The sequence below is a fragment of the Danio rerio genome, chromosome 8 (assembly GCF_049306965.1).
Source record: "Danio rerio strain Tuebingen ecotype United States chromosome 8, GRCz12tu, whole genome shotgun sequence".
Taxonomy (NCBI): domain Eukaryota; kingdom Metazoa; phylum Chordata; class Actinopteri; order Cypriniformes; family Danionidae; genus Danio; species Danio rerio.
The window spans coordinates 58,206,922-58,230,000 of NC_133183.1; the positions used below are offsets into that span (position 1 = coordinate 58,206,922).

A 23,079-nucleotide genomic window follows, 5' to 3' on the forward strand; every position below is an offset into this window, starting at 1 on the left:
GGATGCCCCTTCCAGCCGCATCCCAGTACTGGAAAACAGCCATACACTTTCACATTCACCGACACACTCATACAATACGACCAGTTAGTTAATCCAATTCACCTACTGTATAGTGCATGTAGCCACTGAGCCACCGTGCTGCCCTTTTTTCATAATCTGTTTTCAAAATGGAAATGTTCCATGTTGGTACCTATCACAGTGCAGTTGCTTGGGTTTTGTGTGTGGTTGCTAGCCATTTTTTAGCAGGACCAGGTCAAAAGAACACACTTTTGTCTATAGATTTTTTCAGTCTAATCTATTATGATTTTTTAAATATTGTTAGCTTTATATATAGTTTTATACCAGTATACCCTATCATTTTTACTACACTCTTAGTAATTAAGAGACAAAACCTGTTATTGGGTTGGTACCTTTTCAAAAAAGTACCTTACATGGTCACATACAGTTGAAGTCAGAATTATTAGCCCCCCTGAATTATAAGGACACCTGTTTATTTTTTTTCCCCAATTTCTGTATAACAAAGGGAAGATTGTTTCAGCACATTTTTAAGCATAATAGTTTTAATAACTCATTTCTAATAACTGATTTATTTTATATTTGTCATGATGACAGTAAATAATATTTTACTAGATATTTTTCAAGACACTTCTATACAGCTTAAAGGGACAGTGAAAGGCTTAACTGGGTTACTAAGGTGAACTAGGCAGGTTAGGGTAATTAGGCAAGTTATTGTATAACGATGGTTTGTTCTGTAGATTATCGAAACAAAAATTAGCCTAAAGGGGCCAATAATTTTGTCGCAAAAATGATTTTTTTTTTATTAATAGCTGCCTTCAATGTAGCTGAAATAAAACAAATAAGACTTTCCCTAGAAGAAAAAATATTATCAGACAAACTGTGAAAATTTCCTTGTTCAGTTAAACATCATTTGGGAAATATTTAAAACAGAAAAAAAATCAAATGGGGGCTAATAATTCTGACTTCAACTGTATTTACCTTTAAATGTACATTATAATACCTAAAAATGAAAAATGTGTACCCTAAAGGTAAAAGAAAGTGTACTTTTAAGGTACCAATGTGCACATTTAAGATACAAAAGTGTATCTTTTGAAAAGGTACCACACCAGTGACAGGTTTTGTACCTTTACTTCTGAGAGTTAGGTGTACTGTAATATAACTATAATTCATTCATTTCTTTTCGGCTTAGTCCCTTTATTAATCTGGGGTCGTCACAGCGAATGAACCACCAACTTATCCAACATATGTTTAAAGCAGCGCATGCCCTTCTTGCTGCAACCTCTCACTGGGATACATCCACACAAACTGAATAACACACATGCACTACGGACAATTTAGTTGACTCAATTCACCTATACCACATATTTTTGGACTGTGGGGAAAATCGGAGCACCCAGAAGAAACCCACACCAACGTGGGGAGAACATGCAAACTCCACACAGAAATGCCAATGTACCCAGCCAAGGCTTGAATCAGCAACCTTCTTGTTGTGAGGCAATTGTGCTACCCACTGTGCCACCGTGATGTCATAGTTATAATTATATTGTTTATTACCTTACCATATTATTAGCTCACATAAAAATAAATATTTTTTCAATTCAACAATATAATAAAACTGAAAAAAAAAAAAAAAAAAATATATATATATATATATATATATATATATATATATATATATATATATATATATATATATATATATATATATATATATATATATGTGTGTGTGTGAGTGTGTGTGTGTGTGTGTATGTATATATATATATATATATATATATATATATATATATATATATATATATATATATATATATATATATATATATATATATATATATTGTAAACCATTTAAAAAATTACATTTTGATTAAAAAAATTTAAATGCTATATTTAAATGTAAATAATGAAATTATAAATTCTGATTGTCATAACATTGTTATCACAATAAAACTAGTCTTAAATTATTTTGCTAAAATGAATGAGAATTAAATTAAATTAACAAAAAAGACATTGAAACTGATAAATAAATTGTATTTATTTAAACTAGATGTTGAACCAGATTAAATGCCCAGTATCTAATCATCATGCTATTTCAAAGCTAGTGTAAATGACTGTAAATATTTTGAATTACCGTAAAATTTGTAGATTTGTTCTTTTTGTGCCTAAACCTCCACTTACATGATGGATGACGTTTCCAGGACTTTATTTCCAGCAAATATTAATTCAGTGATGAATCATATAGCAAAAGCTAAATGTCCTTTTTAATCAAATCTGATGCAATTTATAAGGGACCAAAAAAACACTCAATATTACACTTCACGTTTCATTACACACAGTTTTTTTTTTTCTTCTACTCAGCATGTTTTAAAGTGGCTGTCGTACAAGGTGTGCTTCTCCTCTGATCCGTGGCCAGTTTTTGGATTCCAGACGTAATGTGCGAGATAAGAATCTGATTTTGGGAAACTGATCCTGGATCTTTAATGATCTCCGAGCAGAGCTGTTAATTACATCACGGAGAGGCTTGTTCCAGTCGTAGGTCAGACTGATGGAGCAGCGGTCTTGAGTGTGAGAGGATGGAGTGAGTGGGTTTGAAGGAAGAGGATGTGTTTGACCTTTCTTCTGTCCGTCCCCTGGTCTCCACGGGGCCCTGTACATACATGACTGCCCTCTAGCTGCCAGACACTTTCTAAAACACATCCAGCAATCTGAACGTTTGACTAGACTGATATGACAGTACAATGACATGGGGAACTCTTAGACTTACATCATGAGATCAAACAAAATGTTATATCTGTTTTGTTTTTTATTTTGTTTTGTTTAGTTTTTAGTGTTTTTCGTTTTGCTTTGTTTTTAGTGTTTTTTTAGTTTTTTGTTTTCTGTTTTATTTTGTTTTTGTTTTTTTGTTTTGTTTTTTGTTTTTGTGTTTTTTGTTTTGTTTTGTTTTATTTACTTTTTTGTTTTGTGTTTTAGTTTTTGTGTTTTGTTTTGTTTTTTGTGTTTTTTTGTTTTGTATTTTTTGTTTTGTTTAGCTTTTGTGTTTTTTGTTTTGTGTCTTTTGTTTTGTTTAGCTTTTTGTGTTTTTTGTTTTGCTTTGTTGTGCTTTGTTTTTTGTGTTTTTTTTGTTTTGTGTTTTTTGTTTTGTTTTGTGTTTTTTTATGTTTTTTGTGTTTTTTGTTTTGTTAAGCTTTTTGTGTTTTTTGTTTTGCTTTGTTGTGCTTTGTTTTTTGTGTTTTTTTTTTGTTTTGTGTTTTTTGTTTTGTTTTGTGTTTTTTTTTATGTTTTTTGTGTTTTTTGTTTTGTTAAGCTTTTTGTGTTTTTTGTTTTGCTTTGTTGTGCTTTGTTTTTTGTGTTTTTTTTGTTTTGTGTTTTTTGTTTTGTTTTGTGTTTTTTTTTTATGTTTTTTGTGTTTTTTGTTTTGTTAAGCTTTTTGTGTTTTTTGTTTTGCTTTGTTGTGCTTTGTTTTTTGTGTTTTTTTTTTGTTTTGTGTTTTTTGTTTTGTTTTGTGTTTTTTTGTTTTATGTTTTTTGTGTTTTTTGTTTTGTTTAGCTTTTTGTGTTTTTTGTTTTGCTTTGTTTTTTGTGGGTTTTTTTTTTGTTGTTGTTTTTTGTTTTGTTTTTGTGTTGTTGTTTTTTTGTGTTTTTGTGTTTTTTGTTTCATGTTTTTTGTTTTTGTTTTGTTTAGTTTTTTGTGTTTTTTGTTTTGCTTTGTTGTGCTTTGTATTTTGTGTTTTTATTTTGCTTTGTTCTTTGTGTTTTTTGTGTGTGTGGTTTGTTTTGCTTTTTTTTTTTTTTTTTTGAGCAAACACATTCAAGTAACAACCATCTTTGACCTAGGAACAGTATAGTATGATATTAAATAACATCTGCATAACATAATGTATCATATAACATAGCATGTTGACACAGTTGTGAATTATACTAAACAAAATTTGCATAACAACATATATAAACATATAACACAGCATATTAACAAATAAGTGAATTACTGTATAATATTTGTATAACATAACTTAATGATTGAACAACTCTGAAAACTATAAAGCCTTATATGTTATCTATTTTTTTAAACTATTATAAATACAGGATATGGTATGAAATGGGAGAATAAGGTTTGATATAGCATAATAATACATTAAATAATCATTCTAATAGCAACACTATTTAATACACCTAAATATATTAATTATTTTATATAGGATATAAGTTATATGCATTATAAGAAGGACATACTCATATATGGAAGTTAAAACTAAGTATGATCAGTATAACAGACTGACTACATACTGTATAATAACACATATTAATATTAGCTGACACTGTCTCTCTACTTTTATAATATTATATGTTATAAATGTGGTATGTAAAAGTTTTATGTAAAAAATGTATAGCTTTTCTTAAGAAAATATAGTCTATAATACAAAGATTTTGACAAACAAAACAAAATAAATAAATAAAAATCTTTTAAATGTTTTTTTACTATGAATTCTAATATTCTTGGAATTATGAAGACATTATCTGTTGATAGATAGATAGATAGATAGATAGATAGATAGATAGATAGATAGACAGACAGACAGACAGACAGACAGACAGACAGACAGACAGACAGACAGACAGACAGACAGACATACAGACAGACAGACAGACAGACAGACAGACAGACAGACAAGACCACAAAAACAGTGGTTGTTATTATCATGTTATCATTAGAGAAACACATACGCTGTTATTAGTGGTTTACAGGGACTTTCCATAGGTGTAATGTTATTTATACTGTAAAAACGCTAATTACCACATCACAACCCCAAAACCCAATTATCACAGGAAATTTGAATAGGAAAAGTATGATTTCTAAGTATTTTGAATTACAAGAACATCCCGAATGTACTCGTAAACCATAGGAATAGAGTACAACTACATTATACCCATGTAATTTTACAAAAAAAACTGTCCTTGTAAACCACCAAAACCAGTACACACACACACACACACACACACACACACACATTTCCCCAGGATATGAACAGAGAGAGAGAGAGAGAGTGTGTGTATGCTTGTTCTTATGCCTCTGCATTAGCCATTGTGTTGGACTGTTCTCTACAGAGGTGTCAGCTTAGCCTTCCTGTTTTAAACAATGAGGGTGACAAGCAGTGAGAATTCTCTCAGCGTCCCCCATTACTGAAGTACTCAAGCCTGAATCAAGACGGACTCCCATCTGACTGCTTTTCATTTAAGAAATCCTTTGTTTGATTATTAGCACCTTGACAATGTAGGGATACTACAATGGGATGTTTTAATGGAAGAGAAGCCTAAATCTGGTTAATTGTACTGTATATCGGAATCGCCTATAGTGAGGATAGTGAAATGTTTCATTTCTAAGTCTAATAGTTTTTAATAACTCATTTCTAATAGCTGATTTATTTTATCTTTGGCATGATGACAGCACATAATAATTGATTAGATATTTTTAAGACACTATTTTTCAGCTTAAAGTGACATTTAAAGGCTTAACTAGGTGAATTAGGCAGTATAACAGTGGCTTGTTCTGTAGACAAATATTGCTTAAGGGGCTAATAATCAGAGATGGGAGACTCCAGTCACATGACTTGACTCAAGTCAGACTTAAGTCGCAAAATTTAGGACTTGAGACTTGCTTGACAAATATCCAAAAAAGACTTGAGTTGTTTTGGACTTGACTTGGACTTGAGTTAAATGACTCGAAATAACTTGTTTTTGTTAAATAAATACCTGTTTGTTATATATTATGCATCACATACAACACAGAAAGTTTTATATGTAAATATAAATTGCTAATGAAATTGCAAAAGTTTAAAAATCGACAAAAATTTGATTGACTTGAAAGTGACTTGCTAGACCAAGCTACTGTATGACTTGAATTGACTTGAGATAAGCAGTGACCCGACTTGACTTGAGTCTGACAAAAATTGACTTGACTTGCTTGAGACTTGAAGGTTATGACTCGAGACTTGCTTGTGACTTGCACATGTGTGACTTACTCCCACCTCTGCTAATAATATTGACCTTAAAATGTTTTTAAAACAATTAAAAACTGCTTTCATTTTAGCCAAAATAAAACAGATAAGACTTTCTCCAGAAGAAAAGTATTATGGGAAATACTTAAAAAAAATCATTTCTCTATTAAACATCATTTGGGAAATATTTGAAAAAAGAAAAACAAATAATTAAAAATTGGTCTTTCAGTGCAATTACATTATGGCAAAATAGTAAAAGCTTTCCTTACTGGGATTTAAAACCAGCAAAGGGTGAAGCAGGGCAGTTCAAGAACATTACACACACACACCCTGATTCACATAAACACACACACACACAAGTAAGAGATAAGATCTCTCAGCACAATGCGATTTTAAAGATGCAGCATGAAAGTTTGACACCCAGTGGTCAAACTGGGTACTGCAAAAATAGTTGCAAAAAACAAAAGCAAGCGCAGGTTGCCAGATTGACGACACCAACAGGATTGTGCCTGACTGTTGAGCCTAAAGGCTGATTTAAACTGTGTTTTAAATCAACGACACCAGATATTTTCTATATTAAAAGGAGTCCTAATCAACAACTGAAATTGATATTTTAGAAACGGCTTCTATTTCTCACAGGTGAACAACAGAAAACTGACAATGATCACCTCATGTGCTTTATTCAGTGTTAAATGCTAACAATGTGAGTTTGAATGCCATTCCACATGACATTTATTGCCATACTACTGAAAGCAGCAGCAGATAGTTCACCTCACAGGGCTCAACAATAAGGACTGCCCGATGGCCCAGGGCTAGCATGAGAGATGCTCGGGACAGTAGACAGAATCGTTACTGGCCCGATCATGGCAGTGCTGCCTTGTCACTTAATTTTAATAGACAGCAACATGACCGCAACATCAAATTATGAGGCTGTTTTTAACGTTGTGGAAAAACTTACATGAGTACAACACGATGAAAAAAATGAAGTGATGGCTTTTGTTTTGCAATAAAATACCTGCACATTTTCCATTCTGCTATAATTTACTGCTAAATATTTTAAAACATTTCAAATAGTTAAATTCTAGATTCACAGGCATTATTTTGGGACACTTTAATTAATATAAGTAGCTGAGAAATAGCAAAGAACTTTTTTTTTTTTTATTGGGGCCAGTGAAAATTTTGGCTGGTCAAGTAAAAATCTAAACCACTGGTCCTATCAGGCCAGTAGAAAAAATCTTTAGTGTTTAACCCTGCCTCAGATCATGAAAATAAAATAAACCATTTGACCATTAGCCAACACATATCAGTGATTCATCATCTACATTTGGTTTAATATGTATTAATTGGATTGTAAACCTCACCATTTTGCTGGAGTGCAGTGAGCGCACTATTCTGTGCTTCTGAATGGCTGTATTTAAATTTCTGTCGTGTTTCGTCTGGTGCAAACAACCCGATTGCTTATCACTGTTTATATCTTCACGTAGCATGTTGTTTGGACACAGGGTTACAATGTAACCAGCCCACTTAATGTTTACATTAATTATATTTACATTATTTGCTAATTGATAACCACCTCATGTGGAAATTGGATTTGCGTCTCATTTCAGAGGCTGCTACTGTTCACCGGAGGTCACATTTCGGTTGCAGGCACCTGCTTTGAGAGCCTTCCTGACTGAATAAATGAAGTATGCAGTTCTCCACCAAGGCAACCCGGGGTGCTGAAATATAATTGGCTAAACTGGCATTGGCCGTGTTAAATGACCAAAACAAAAACAGACGTTCTGGAACGTAACGCACATTTTCAAAGCATAACAAGATAAACAAGAACGTTCACTTGGCGTGTTTCTTTAATATCTGCTTTTAAAGAGTCAAAAACTTACATACAGCACCTTTAATTCTCCTTTGAAACCCAAACCCTATTAATAAGCGCTTTAAAAAAAACTCACTCACGGTTTTGACATTGTCATTTAGCACCCTGAAATGAAGCACACCACGTTTGCAGGGCCTTGGAATAATGTGCCGTTTTGCAGGTTTATATACGGCTGCAGAAATAGCGTTGTAAAATATTGATATGTTACAGGTACATGTAGGCCTGACTGCAGGTGACGTTTTATGAGATGTTCACTTTGCACACTACATCAGTCATGCAGGTTGAAGAGCTGCGTGCTGTAAAGGTGGACTGCATGTGTGTGTGTGTGTGAGCAGCTGCCGGTATAAAAGGGTTTGTGGGGGAATTTCCCTCTGTTTTTTTTTCCCCTTTGTGAGAAACAAAAGTGTTCAATTCAGAGTCCGTCTTATCATATATCCTGTCGGGCTTCTGTACGGAGAGAGGAAATCACACACACACACACACATTGAAACAAGGTAGGAATTCACCAAGAATGAATTTAGCCCACTGATAGCATTGTTTTTTCACTTGATTTGCTAAAGGATTCATGCAAAGCAGGTGACGCTGCGAAATGCACGCAAAAAAATCTCAACCAATAGGCCCTGTTTACAGCTAGTGTCTGATTTATCAAACTTGCAAAGAAACCTTCATACACCGGAATATATTCAAACTAATTTATTAATGATTATTGGGCATATGATGATTTAAAGCGGTCTGATTAAGTTAATATTGAAATACATTCACCGGCCACTTTATTAGGTGCACCTTACAACCAGGTTGGACCCCGTTTTGCCTCCAGAACTGCCTTAATCCTTCGTGTTATAGACTCAACAAGATACTGGAAATATTTTTCAGAGATTTTGCTCCATATTGACATGATAGCATCACGCAGTTGCTGCAGATTTGTCGGCTGCACATCCATGATGTCAATCTCCCATTCCAACACATCCCAAAGGTACTCTATTGGATTGAGAGCTGGTGACTGTGGAGGCCATTTGAGTACAGTGAACTCATTGTCATGTTTAAATAACCAGTCTGAGATGATTCGTGCTTTATGGCATGGCACGTTATACTGCTGGAATTAGCCATCAGAAGATGGGTACACTGTGGTCATAAAGGGATGGACATGGTCAGCAACAATACTCAGGTAGGCTGTGGCATTGACACAATGCTCAGTCGGTACTAATGGGCCCAAAGTGTGCCAAGGAAATATCCCCCACACCATTACACCACCACCAGCAACCTGAACCATTTATTCATTTAAAAGAGACATCTACAAGGGCTATACTCATTTATAGATTAATAGGCACTTCACACACAAACACACACACACATATATTGTTTATCTTTTTTTTTACTTGTAGTAGGTCGCAAATGCAGATTTCACTCATGTTCAAGTTTATTAGCCATGTTGACCAACAAAAAGATGAAAAACAAACAAAAAATAAATAATCAATAATAATAATAATAATAATTAATAAAATATAACTAAATAAAAAAATAAAATATAACAAAATCAATTCAAATTAAATAAATAAACTAAATAATAATAATAATAATAATAATAATAATAATAATAATAATAAATGAAATATAACAAAATGAATAAATAATAAGTAAATAAATAAACAAAATAATAATAATAATAATAAATGAATAAATAATAAGTAAATAAATAAAAAAATTAATAATAGTAATAATAATAATTATAAATAAATAAAATAAAACCAAATAAATAAATAATAAGTAAATAAATAGATCAATAAAATACAACAAAATAAATTACAATTAAATAAATAAACAAAATATTATAGTAAAATTAAAAATATGAATACAAATAATAATAGTTATTGCATGAAGAAAATGTCAAAAAAGTTAAACTGTGCTGTATTTATTATATTAAATTTATTATAGTAACTATAAATTTTCTTTTGATTTTGTTTTTGTTCCTGTTATGTTATAATTTTATTTACCTCAAAAAATGTGGCAAAAAAAAACCATGTTACAGATAAGTTTGTACATAAAGTATTATTATTAATATTATTATTATTATATGTTGTATTGTTCTACAACTACTACTACTACTACTACTACTATTAATACTGCTAATAATAATAATAATAACAACAATAATAATAATGTCAATAATAAAAATAGCAACAACAATAATAATAATAATAATAATAATAATAATAATAATAATAATAATAATTGCTAAATTGTAATACTTCTACAATCATAGTTCTACTTATTTAAAAGGCTATACTCATTTACTCAGATCGCATACTGTTTTTGTACTATATAGTACAAAAGTATGTGATTTTGGACACAGCCTTTAAGACTTTTCTGTCAAGTATACTTAAGTGCAAATGTATTTATATTTCTGGAAAGTATCTAACATATCTTTCAGAAAACTACACTTTTTGATGATTTCTTTGTTTGTTTAAACTACTTGCACACTTTTATACACTATGTGTGTTTTGGGTGTGTGTGTGTGTGTGTGGATCCAGCTTAGTAGAGTTTCTTTCTAATTCTTCATCTTTGTCTTCTTTCTCTGTCTCTAAATTAGCTCCATATCAAGGTCAGAGGTCACCTCACTCTTTCAGGTCAACGTTGCTGTCTTTTCTTTCTGTGCGAGATTATTCAGCAAAACTAATATTATTAGCTTTTGCTCTCAGTGGTGTCGACGTTTCAGAAATACAGCCTCGGCTCGAGCCGTTTAGCACACTTCTTTTTCACCTTGTGACACAAACACTCCCTGTGCACGTGTGTGTGTGTGTTCGTTGTATCTGCCTGTCTGCAAAGGCAGTTCCTCACACCTGATGGGAGTAATTGGGCTCTTAAAAACGCCACTGAGGGGCTCCTTAACCCCAAAGCAGACTCGAGAGCCGTCCCTCTGGTATTTGACCCTTCAAACTTTTGGGAGAGCAGTGAAAGAGAGAGAAAATGGCACTGAAACTTAGAAGGAAGAACGAGATAAGAGGGGGAAAAACAGCAATTTAAGGTTGCTCCACTATTTGAATGTATATGTATGCTTGTAGAGCATTATCTATTTTCTCTTTATTCTATACTGTAATTGATTCACCATTCACCTACAATGTCTAGAATTAGTTCACGCCTTTTTTGGAAATGATTCTTTTATCAATTTCTCAGTTATAGACTATTTATGTTGGTACATTTAAACAAAACACGCTTATTAAATATGTTTTAGGAATAGAAAGACCATTATTTAAAGATAATTCGACATTTCATAATTCAAATGAGGTGTTGCCAAAACAAAATGACAACCAAATCAAATTATCATTATTATTATAAATATATATATATATATATATATATATATATATATATATATATATATATATATATATATATATATATATATATATATATATATATATATATATATATATATATATATATTATATATATAGGCAACACACACACAATTTTGTGGAATTCATTGTGTTTTTAGTCGAGTGCTTTGTAACTTTTCAGTTACAAGTTTTTTGTGTAAAAATATTTGTTTACTTTCCTTTTTTGTTTCTTTTTTGTACTTGTAGTAGTTTGCACATGCAGATTTCACTCATTATTAATTTGCCATGTTGACCAAAAAAAAATATGAAAAAACAAACAAACAAATAAATAACCAACAACAATAATCATCATCATCATCATCATCATCATCATTATCATTATAATAATAATGAATAAATTATAGCAAAATAAATTAAAATAAATAATAATAATAATTATTATAAAATATAACGAAGTAAGTTATTTTAAAATAAATAAATAATAATAGTAATAAAGCAAAAGATAATAACAATAATAACAATAATAATATTAATAATAACGATGATAATATTAATTAAAGATATTACATGACGAAAATGTTGAAACTGTGTTGTATTTATTGTATTACATTTATTACAGTAGCTTTTTGATTTTGTTTTTGTTCTCCACATGGTATGATTTTATTTTCCTCAACAAATGTGACAAAAATAAAACCATGTTACCGACATGTTTTTACAAAAAGTATTATTATTATTATTATTATTATTATTATTATCAATATTAATTATTATTATTATTATTATTATTATTAATTATTATTGTTGTTGTTTTTGTTGTTGTTATCATTATTAATAATAATAATAATAATAATAATAATACTTATTATTATTAATAGTTGTTATTATTATTTTATATGATGCATTGTTCCACAACTACTATACAAAGTTTTTTTCATTATTATTATTAATACCATACTTATTATTATTATTTTAATAATTATTATAATAATTGCTGTCAATAAAATGTAATACATCTACAATCATAGTTCTACTTATTTAAGGGGCTATACTCATTTATAGGCACTACACACACACATATACAGTATAAAGTGTATTTTGTTGAATTGATTGGGGTTTTAATTCAGTGTTTTGTAACTTGCAGTTTCTTGCGTGAAAATATGTCCACTCTTTCTTTTTTGTTCATGGTTTTTTTTACTTGTAATATTTCGCACATGCAGATTTCACTCATGTGGCTTATTTGCCATGTTGACCAACAAAAAGATGTGTGTTTTTACATTGTCACCACAACGCTGTAGTCATACAGTCATACATTATTGCAGCAGGGAATCATTTTTGGTGAAAAAATGCAAATTATCAAAATTTTGTTCATGTGACTGAACATTTTTCACCATGATTTTGAACTTCCCCTTCAGTTTCACTCAAAAAAGAAGATTTTCGCGGCTCATTTAAACAACGTGTTTAAAATGAGCTGAAACAACCCAACTTAATTGTTTTACGTTCAATCTATTTAAATTTGTAAAAACTATTAAGTTAATTTAAACAAATTGTGTTGGGACAACATGAACTTTGTGGAATCCAGCATTTTTATACAGTAACTTTTGCTGTTTGTTTATACTACTCATTTAAAATGAGTTGAAACTACACAATTGTTGAGGGGCTTTTGGGGCAACTTAATTGTTTATGTTCAATCCACTTAAATTTTTAAAAAATTAAGTTAACATAAATCCTTTTTGTTGTCCAAAAACAAATCGATTGGGTGGAACCCAGCATTTTTACAGTGATGTAACCGAGACTTTTAAAATCTTTAATAATTGATTGATTGATATTCTTCCATATATTTTTGCCTGCTTTATGTACACCCCATGAAAACATTGGTCCCAGTTGGTCTGATCAATTCAAAATTGAGGAAGCTAAAAGCACACCTCTCCTTGGTGTCATAGTTGAATATTTAAGGTTAAAGGTTTGCTCAAATCCCATTATAATAATAGTGCTTGCCTTAGCAATAAATACATGTTTGCAAACCACCAAACCATCATTGTGTCCAGAGCAGACACACAAATACCTCCACCTCTTCTTTGAGTAATCATTCATTATTGTGTATTAAGGCATAAGCGATAGCTATAGTTAATTTATAAATATAGATGAGTGCACAAATACTTGATCATGCCTGTTTGTGAATGAATCTGTGCTGTGCTGTTCCTCTCAGAGTTTCATTAGATTCAATGATCTATGCATAACATCATTTGAAGTCTTTGCAGATAAACACCAGTGGCTGTATGTCTGGGTATAACTTTAGAGAACATCCTTTATAATTCATTTTGATGAATCTTGACATTTTACATTTATATAAAGTGTATTGTTTGGGAAAGTGACTATTGTATGGAAGCTTTGAGTCTTTATAAATAAATATGATATTTTTTTGTTGGTATTCCTCAACATTTTGCAACTCATTTATCTTGATTTAAATGTATACATGTTGATTTGATTTATATATTGTGTTCTTAAAGATTTCTGATTTGGAATCAGGAGAGCACAATAAATGTGAGCGTGCTCACTCACACAGAATGTACTTTAGCTTATGAAATAATAATAATAATAATAATAATAATAATAATGATAATAATAATAATAACAATAATAATAATGATGATGATGATGATGATGATGATGATGATGATAATAATAATAATAATATATAATAATAATAATATTAATAAAATGAAATAATGTAAAATAAAATGAAAATAAATAATAATAAAGCAAAATAAAATAGTAATAATAATAAAAATAAAATAAATCCTAATAAAGCAAAATAAAACAATAATAATTATAATCATAAAAATAAATATATATGAAATAAAATGAATAATTATAAAGCAAAATAATAACAATAATAATAATAATAATAACAACATTTATTATTGTAACTTCTAATATTTTGATTTAGTTTTTGTTCCCCACAAGGTATAAAATAAGTAAATAAATAAATAAACAAATGTGGCAAAAATAATACCATAATGTTACTGACATGTTTTTACATAAGTATTATTATTATTATTATTATTATTATTATGTTACATTGTTTCTTTAATACTACTATACTATTAAATAATCTCTATCAATAAATTGTAATACTTTTACAATCTTAGTAATACTCATTTAAAAGTTGTTTTGTTTATTTATTTATTATTATTATTAATAATAATAATAATAATAATAATAATAATAATAATAATAATAATAATAATAATAATCGCTATTGGTAAATTGTAACAATTCTAATATATACTTATTTAAAGGTTGTATTGTTTAATACTACTACTAATATGCGACATGCGTGAATAAATCACTATATTCGCGCATAAATAGACACTTGAACATTTTGAGTTAACAATATAATATTAATATGAAATAATATATAGAGAAATACATCTGTACAGAAAATGTATTGCCAATTTATTAAGAGTTTTTTTTTCAGACAATATATCACTTAAACTATTAAAAACCTTAATAAAAGTCACTTTTTTGAACTTTTCAAGGTGAAAAACTGTTTAAAAAAAAAGATCAAGGTCTTTCATTCATTCATTCATTCATTTTCTTTTTGGCATAGTCCCATTATTACTCTGGGGTCGCCACAGCGGAATGAACCGCCAAGTTCCCATAATGCAATTCAAAAGCATAAATAAATGGAGAAAAATTTAAATGTGAATCAAAAAATACAAAAAAAACTGCAAATTTCTGGACATTTTTTACTGCGTATGATTAAAAAAATGAAGCATTGAATCCACTCATTTGTCTTGATTCAGATCTGTACACATGCAGTGTTAATGTGCAGTGAATATAATCACTCTGCGCCCCCGGAGACAGATTTATTAGCACGGATTCACGCTATACTTGTGCGGATATTCTCTTTCTGTCTTAATCACTCACGGCACACTTGATATTTGGTTTCAACTTCATAGAGCCGAGGCCAACGTTTACACAGAGTTTCTGTTTTCAAAGAGAGAGAGAGAGAGAGAGACGGCACAGTTTCCAGTGGCATTTCTCACTTCTGCTGGGTAATATATCAAGAAAAGCGCGCCGTAAATCTCACGAGAGAAACAGCGTCCACTCTCCTTCCGGTCATTTCCTGACATCCTGTCTCACTTCTCCTCTCTCAGTCCCTCCATCTTTCTTTCTCTCTCTCTCTGTTTCCCCTGACAAGTAACCAGACACCACCAAACTTCACTTCCCTAGTAGTGTCAGGTTCACCAAAGTTAATCAACGTGAGCCGCTGAGACTCAGCACAGCACCGAAGACGTCTTCAATCTTTAAATCCCCCCGTTTACATGTAGAACAATGCGAGAAGAACAACAACAACAGTTCACATTGTATGTAAACTGTATGTAATGCAATCAATGACTTTCAATATGGATATATATCATTAAATATTTAAGTCATTATCATCACAGTATCATTATATATAATAAGATATGTTTTAAGTCATTTAAAAGTCCTAATTACGTGACGTCTTTAAAGTCTTTCAGGTAAACTACAGTAGCTATTTTACAGTATGTTTGAAAAATGGTTAAAAATCATCAAGGATGCATGCATTTGATGGCAAGTGCAGTAGACGTGTATGAAAATACATTGAACGAACATGCAAAAATATGCATAATTATTATTCTTTTGTCTTAAACTGGTCAAGAGGGACAGTAAAAACATTTGTAATGTTAGATGTATTCATAATATTAATTCAAGTTGAAAAGAGGCGTTCCATTAACATCATCCAAAAATGAATGAAAGAATGATTGACTGAAATAAACAAATGAATAAATAAATAAGAAGGAGTGTAAATTATTTAGTATTTTTATAAACAGTATTGTTGTAATCAAATGAAAAAAAGAAGAATGGATGGATGGATGGAAATAATTTTTTTAAAACACCTTTAAATGAACAAAACACAATATATCCTAAAACATTAATGTTGTTTAATAAATGAATAAAGGGATGGATGGATGGATGGGTGGGTGGGTGGGTGGATGGATGGATGGATAGATGGATGGATGGGTGGGTAGGTGGGTGAGTGGATGGATGGATGGATGGATGGATGGATGGGTGGGTGGGTGAGTGAGTGGATGGATGGATGGATGGATGGATGGATGGGTAGGTGGGTGGATGGGTGGGTGGGTGTGTGGGTCGATGGATGGATGGATGGATGGATGGATGGATAGATGGATCAATCGATCGATGAATGAATAAATGAATAAAAAACAGGTTAGAACATTTTGTATTTTTTATAAATATATAGTAAAACGTTGGTTGGTTGGTTGGTTGGTTGGATGGATGGATGGATGGATGGATGGATGGATGGATGGATGGATGGATGGATGGATGGATGGATGGATGGATGGATGGATGGATGGATGGATGGATGAATGGATGGATGGATGGATGGATGGATGAATATATGGTTGGATGAATGGATGGATGGATGGATGGATTATATGGAAATATTTATTTTAAAACTTTTAAAATAAGCAAAAAAAAGATTAATCCTAAAACATTAATATTTTTATACAAATGTTGTTTAATGAATGAATGAATGAATGAAAGTGGATCATTTTGTATTTTATAAATATATAGTAAAACAATAATGTTGTTGTTAATAAAATGCTAAAAGTGAATGAATGGATGAATAGTATGGAAATATTTATTTCAAATATCTTTTAAAATAAGAACACATATACACAATATATCATAAAAACATTAAGGTTGTTTAATGAATGAAAGAATGAATGATAAAAGTATAGATCATTTTCAATTTTTATTAAAATAAAGTAAAACATGGTTGGTTGATTGGTTGGATGGATGGATGGATGGATGAATGAGTGAATGAATGAATACATGAATGAGTGAATGAATGAATACATGAATGGATGGATAATATGGACATATTTATTTTAAAACTCTTGTAAAAGAAACAAGACACAATTTATCCTAAACCATTAATGTTGTTCAATGAATGAATGAATGAATGAATGAATGAAGTGTGGATCATTTTGTATTTTGTAAATGTATAGTAAAACATTAATGTTGTTAAATGAATGAATGGATGGATGGATGGATGGATGGATGGATGGATGGATGGATGGATGGATGGATTATTATTGATTATTATTTATTGTTATAGATATATTGTAAAATATGTATGTCGTTGGTAATGAAATGCTAAAAATAAATGGATGGATGGATGGATGGATGGATGGATGGATGGATGGATGGATAGATAGATAGATAGATAGATAGATAGATAGATAGATAGATAGATAGATAGATAGATAGATAGATAGATAGATAGATAGATAGATAGATAGATAGATAGATAGATAGATAGATAGATAGATAGACTGATGATATGGAAATCATGACAGACAGACAGGCAGGCAGACAGAGAGGGATGGATGGATGGATGGATGGATGAATGGATGGATGGATACGCCCAAAAAAACATACAAAAAATACTTGGTAATCATAAGAAACTGATATTTAAAAAATCAGAATAACCAGGTCTTTTTTTTCTCTTTATCATTATATTTGAGTATGGTCAGTGTCTGTTCTGCTTTAATGACAACACTCTATAACTTGCGTTTCTTGTGTGTGTGTCTCCAGGTAATGGACAATATGGGCAATGTGAAGTTCTGTCTGGACGGGGCTCTGGAGGCCAGTGGGAGCTGCTGGCTGAAATACGTGCGCACTGCCCCTTCACATCTAGAGCACAACCTGGCCATGTGCCACATCAGTGAAGATCAGGTGACACACTTAACGTCTGTTATTCTCGCTCTCCGATTGGTCAACCACAAATCTGTATACAATATGTATTTCATGCATTCAGTTGTGAGACATTTCAACGCTATCTCACATCAAAATCAATTTGATTTAGTGGCTAATTTGTATGAATTTGTATGAACTTGTTAGTAAATTTTAGCACTATTTGCTCATTGGCGGTTGTGCTTAGGTGTTTGGTGCCACGCCTCCTTTTAAAAATTTTAGATTTTCATATGCCAGGACGCTGATATAAATTTGTACGAATTAGCCACTAAAATTATTACAAATAAATAAAATTGTAACGTTTCCTCAAGAGATCAAGCTAGACATGTGTTTGTGTTCAATATGCCTAGAGTATGAATTGTATAAAACTATTAAATAATACTCATTCAGTGTGTTATCAGAGCTGTGATGTGCTCAACGTTACACTTTTTTAATTCATCATCCAGCTATATAAAGTTTACAGCTTGTGATGCATTTACTGGCTATTGGGACTATTAAAATGTTATATATTTGTAAAAAAATTTAATTTTTAACAGCCATTAAACCAATAGTTCAGAATAATAAATAAATTCAGAATTAATTTTATTTATTTATTTATTTGTTTGTTTGTTTGTTTGTTTGTTTGTTTGTTTGTTGACTGACTCCCCTTCCCTAAACCAAACCGATAATGTTTTCAAAGGCAATCTATCGCGGCCTCATGATTTCACCATGTTTTCAGCTTGTTGTTGATTAATTTTATTTATTTTTCTGTTGTTTTACCTGGTTTCTTGAACTGTTGTTAGGCTGACTCAAACCCTGTTGTTGCGGTATACTCTGCTCCGCATCTCAAGTCCATTGGCGTACGTGGTGAGCTACTAGCCAAACTTTTAACACTGGAAAAGCCATCAACATGGAGATAATCAGACTGCGTTACCAAAAAAATAAACATAAGCCGATGGAAGCGTCATATTGTGCCGTAGCGTTTATTTTACAAACATAATGGAGCCAGACATACCTCTGGGTACATAATTTGCAGTCTCCAGAAACGTAGACAGGGGTACATATCCACAATGAGCCGGTGTTGCCTATTTTTGTTTTATTTCAGCAAGAATAAAAGCAGTTATTCATTTTTTGAAAATCATTTTAAGGTCAATATTATTAGCCCCCTTAAGCAATATTTATTTTTTGATTGTCTACAGAACAAACCATCATTATACAATGATTTGCCAAATTACTCTAATTAACCTAGTTAAGCCTTTAAATGTCACTTTAAGCTGTTTGCTAGCATCTTGAAAAATATCTAATCGAATATTATGTAGTCAAAGATAAAGGAAATCAGTTATTAGAAATGAGTTGTTAAAACTATTCCGTTTAGAAATGTGTTCTTATTTTCGTTAAACAGAAATTGGAGGGAAATAATTAATAATTCATAAGGGCTAATAATTCTGACTTCAACTGTAGGAGCTGCAGTTTAGTGTCGTAGACACTTTTAAAAGCACAATATACAGCGATCAAGCCTGAAAACTGACCATTCAGTCTTGGAGAGGCGTAAGTCAACACATGTTACTGTCAGGATGACTGTCAAGATGTCACCACTCATTAAACAATAGCTCAAAAATAGAGTATTGTTTGAGAAAGGCTGTTCCCTGGAGGTGACTAATTTACAAGAGTCGCGTATACAAAGACAGTCTGGACACTCCTGGATTTTGTAATCCACCGTCTTCAATTATTTGGACGAGCAGTTGTCTGTTAAAGATAAGATATCTGATCTCTCATAAAGCCAGAGGTCTCATAACAGCGGCGAGAGATACTGTAGTGACTTGTGTTGTGTGTTTACTGTATGGCAGGCTTTGTTCAGTCAAACGCTAGCAGGAGTTGTGTTGATGGCGGTGGTCTTAATCTGCTGCCTGAGATCTTGTTGTCGAGAGAGGATTGTTTCCTTTGCTTACATGATATCAAGCTGATTAAGTCAAGGGGATGCTTTATCTAGCGTGTGTGTGTGCTCTTGTTTAGAGGGACAGTTGACATGAAAATGTATCATCGATCACTTGTCATTAAAAGTTTGTACGACTTTCTTTCATGCAAGAAAAAAAAGAGACATTGTGCAGAATGTTCTGGCTGCTCTTCTTTATACAAATAGAATATTAATGAAGAGATTTATATTTTGTAACGCATTTTTAATCATAATAACTCATTTTTAATAGCTCATTTCTTTTGTGTTTGCCATCATGACAGTATATAATATTTTAGTAGTTATTTTTCAAGATACTAGTATTGAGCTTAAAGTGCAATTTAAAGACTTGATTGGGTTTTGTTTAATTAGGCAAGTCACCGGATAAAAGAAAACAAAATATCTTAGGGAGCTGATAATATTGACCTTATTATATAGATATATATATATATATATATATATATATATATATATATATATATATATATATATATATATATATATATTTATTCCAGCTAATTTTAAATGAAATAAGACTTGCTCCTAATGCAAAAATATATATAATAGAAAATACTTTTTTTATTTACTTCAAAAATAATAAGTACAACTGACTATAAAAAGTCTAATAATTAAAAAAGTAAAATATATATATATATATATATATATATATATATATATATATATATATATATATATATATATATATATATATATATATATATATAAATCCGTTGAAGATTTATAAAATATAAATCAATATAAATATCTGAATCAGTTAAGAAGAAAAGTGAAAAATAAAAAATATATAAATCTTACCAAACCAAGAATTTTGAAAAGAAGTGTGTAGTAAATTTTGTAGAAGCCCAAGGTAAGGCCTGCTAGCCAAAGTTGGCCCATGTTAAGCTTTGGTTTGGCCCGTCATTCCATCTGAAAATAAAGGAAGAAGGATGGGGAGTTGGTTGAAGTGAATGCCTTTGACAGAAATCGTCATTTCAAATTGAATGTACACCCTTTTGTTTTCTTGTTTAATGAGGAGCTTCAAAAAAAGCCAACTAAAATGAAATGTTTCATATGAATCAGACTTTTCAAATGTGAATACTGTCACATGACAGATCGAGGACAATGAACAGGACATCGGTAAACAAATCAAGGCAAAGGCAGGACTAGTGCATTCAGTATTGATCTTCATTGTGTTACAAATTAGGTTGTTTTTGTTTTTACTAATGAAGTTGATTATAAAATGCAAAAATTATACTGCACCATCTTTTAATAAAAGCAACCCCTTTTAGTTATTTTTAAATAATAAGCAAACAAATGAGCAAATGTAATGTAATATGATTTGGGAAATTTATCTTTGGTCCACAGCCTTTAATCAAGTTTGGTTTTTGGCCCTTTATAAGAAAAAGTTTGAGCACCCCTAGTCTAAAACTTGTGTCAAACTCGGTTCCTGGAGAGACGCAGCTCTGCATAGTTTAGTTTTAACCCTAATTAAACACACCATAGCAAACTATTCCTATTCCAAACTAAGTCCTTTAAGCTTGTTTGAAACCTACAGGTAAGTGTGCTGAAGCAGGGTTGAAACTAAAGTGTGCAGGGCTGTGTACTACTTCTTTAAACTACTTATTTAAAATGAGCTGAATCAACACATTCTCAAGGTTTTTTTGGGACAACTTAATTGTTTTATGTTCAATCCACTTACATTAAGTTTGCAAAAACAATTCAGTTAAGGAGTGTGTGTGGAACACGGCATTTTTTACAGCTTACTTATTCATTCATTCATTTATCCATGCACAAAATCTATTTAAACTCCACAACATGGTTGAGATTTCAGATCATTCACTCAAACAAATATATTTTTTATTTTGCTTGTTCAAACTACTTATTTAAAATGAGCTAAATCCACGCAATTCTTGAGATTTCATTGGGACAACTTAATTTTTTTTGTTTTAAATTCACATCAATTTGTTAAAAGCGTTAAGTTAACTTAATCGATTTGTGTTAGGACAACATGAATGAATTGTGTGGAACCCTGCAGTTTTTACAGAGTTCCACACAATGGATTTCTGTTAGGACAACATGAAGGAATAAAGTTAACTTACTTGTTTTTACAAATATAAGTGGATCAAACACAAAACAATTAAATTGTGCCAAAAAAAAAAACAGAAATTGTGTTGTTTTAGCTCGTTTTAAAGAAGTATTTTGAACCTTTTGTGTTCCACATCATCAAGTCAAAGGGATTTGAACACCACTAGGATGGTAGTTCATAAATGATGACAGAACTTTCTTTCTTTTTCTTTTTCTTTTTTTTTTTGGTTTGACTGAATAGCTCTTTTAAGTGTGCCATTTTGCAGGGCGTTTTAGACTATATGCATAAGTGGATCTCTTGTTATTATTCTGCCACTTTTCGGCTGCTTTAAAACAAGCTGATTGACTCGCGGAACGTGCCAAAGTCGTAGCTTTTGTCTGTTGGTTAACGGGGGCAACTAGTGTGGCCAGCGGCGTTTTCAGAGCCTGACACATAAAACACAAGCCGAACAAACAGGGGAGGACAGGAGGAGAGGAGGGACAACCTCGGAGACTGACAACCACCAATTGACTCCAACTACATAACCCAATCATTAAAGTCGTTTCACTTCAATGAGCGGCCACCGCTGGGCCCACAGGAGAATAATATCTCCAGCTAAAATCACCCACTAAATACATGGTTTCTATTTACTTTCTCCCTTCTTCAGTTGTTTTTTTCTCTCTCTCTCTTTCTCATTCTCTCTCCCCCCTTTTCTTATCTTTTGCACGCGTTTTAGCCAGTCTTATGGACAACGGCCTATTATTTATTCAGAACGGCGACACAATGCGAAAATGCATAATTCATCGAACTTTGTACTTTGCTGTTCTATTTGAGCATGCACAATGCATGAGCCGTATGGAAATATGCAGAGGGCCAGCAAATTCCGAGATGCCTGTAACCTTTTAAAATCAACCTGGATCATTTATTTACTTGTTTGCGCATTTGTCTTTTGTGTTCAGGGCCCTGAAAACGCAACGTGTTGTGTAGATCTTTACATTTTAATGCTTTTTTTTGCATGTTTTTCTGTTGTAGGATGTGTAAGTGTTGTGTTAAGGTTAT

General features: G+C 31.3%; 1 protein-coding gene across 40 annotated transcripts in view; it reads left to right on the plus strand.

The window, feature by feature from the left end:
- prdm16 (PR domain containing 16) overlaps window positions 1-23,079 on the plus strand; it is a 476,324-nt gene that overhangs the window by 376,110 nt on the left and 77,135 nt on the right. For all 40 annotated transcript variants that reach the window (XM_021478491.3, XM_021478494.3, XM_021478492.3 and 37 more), the window contains one exon: window positions 17,867-18,007. In XM_021478491.3, the coding sequence (XP_021334166.1) occupies window positions 17,867-18,007 (141 nt within the window). The remainder of the gene's footprint in view (window positions 1-17,866; window positions 18,008-23,079) is intronic.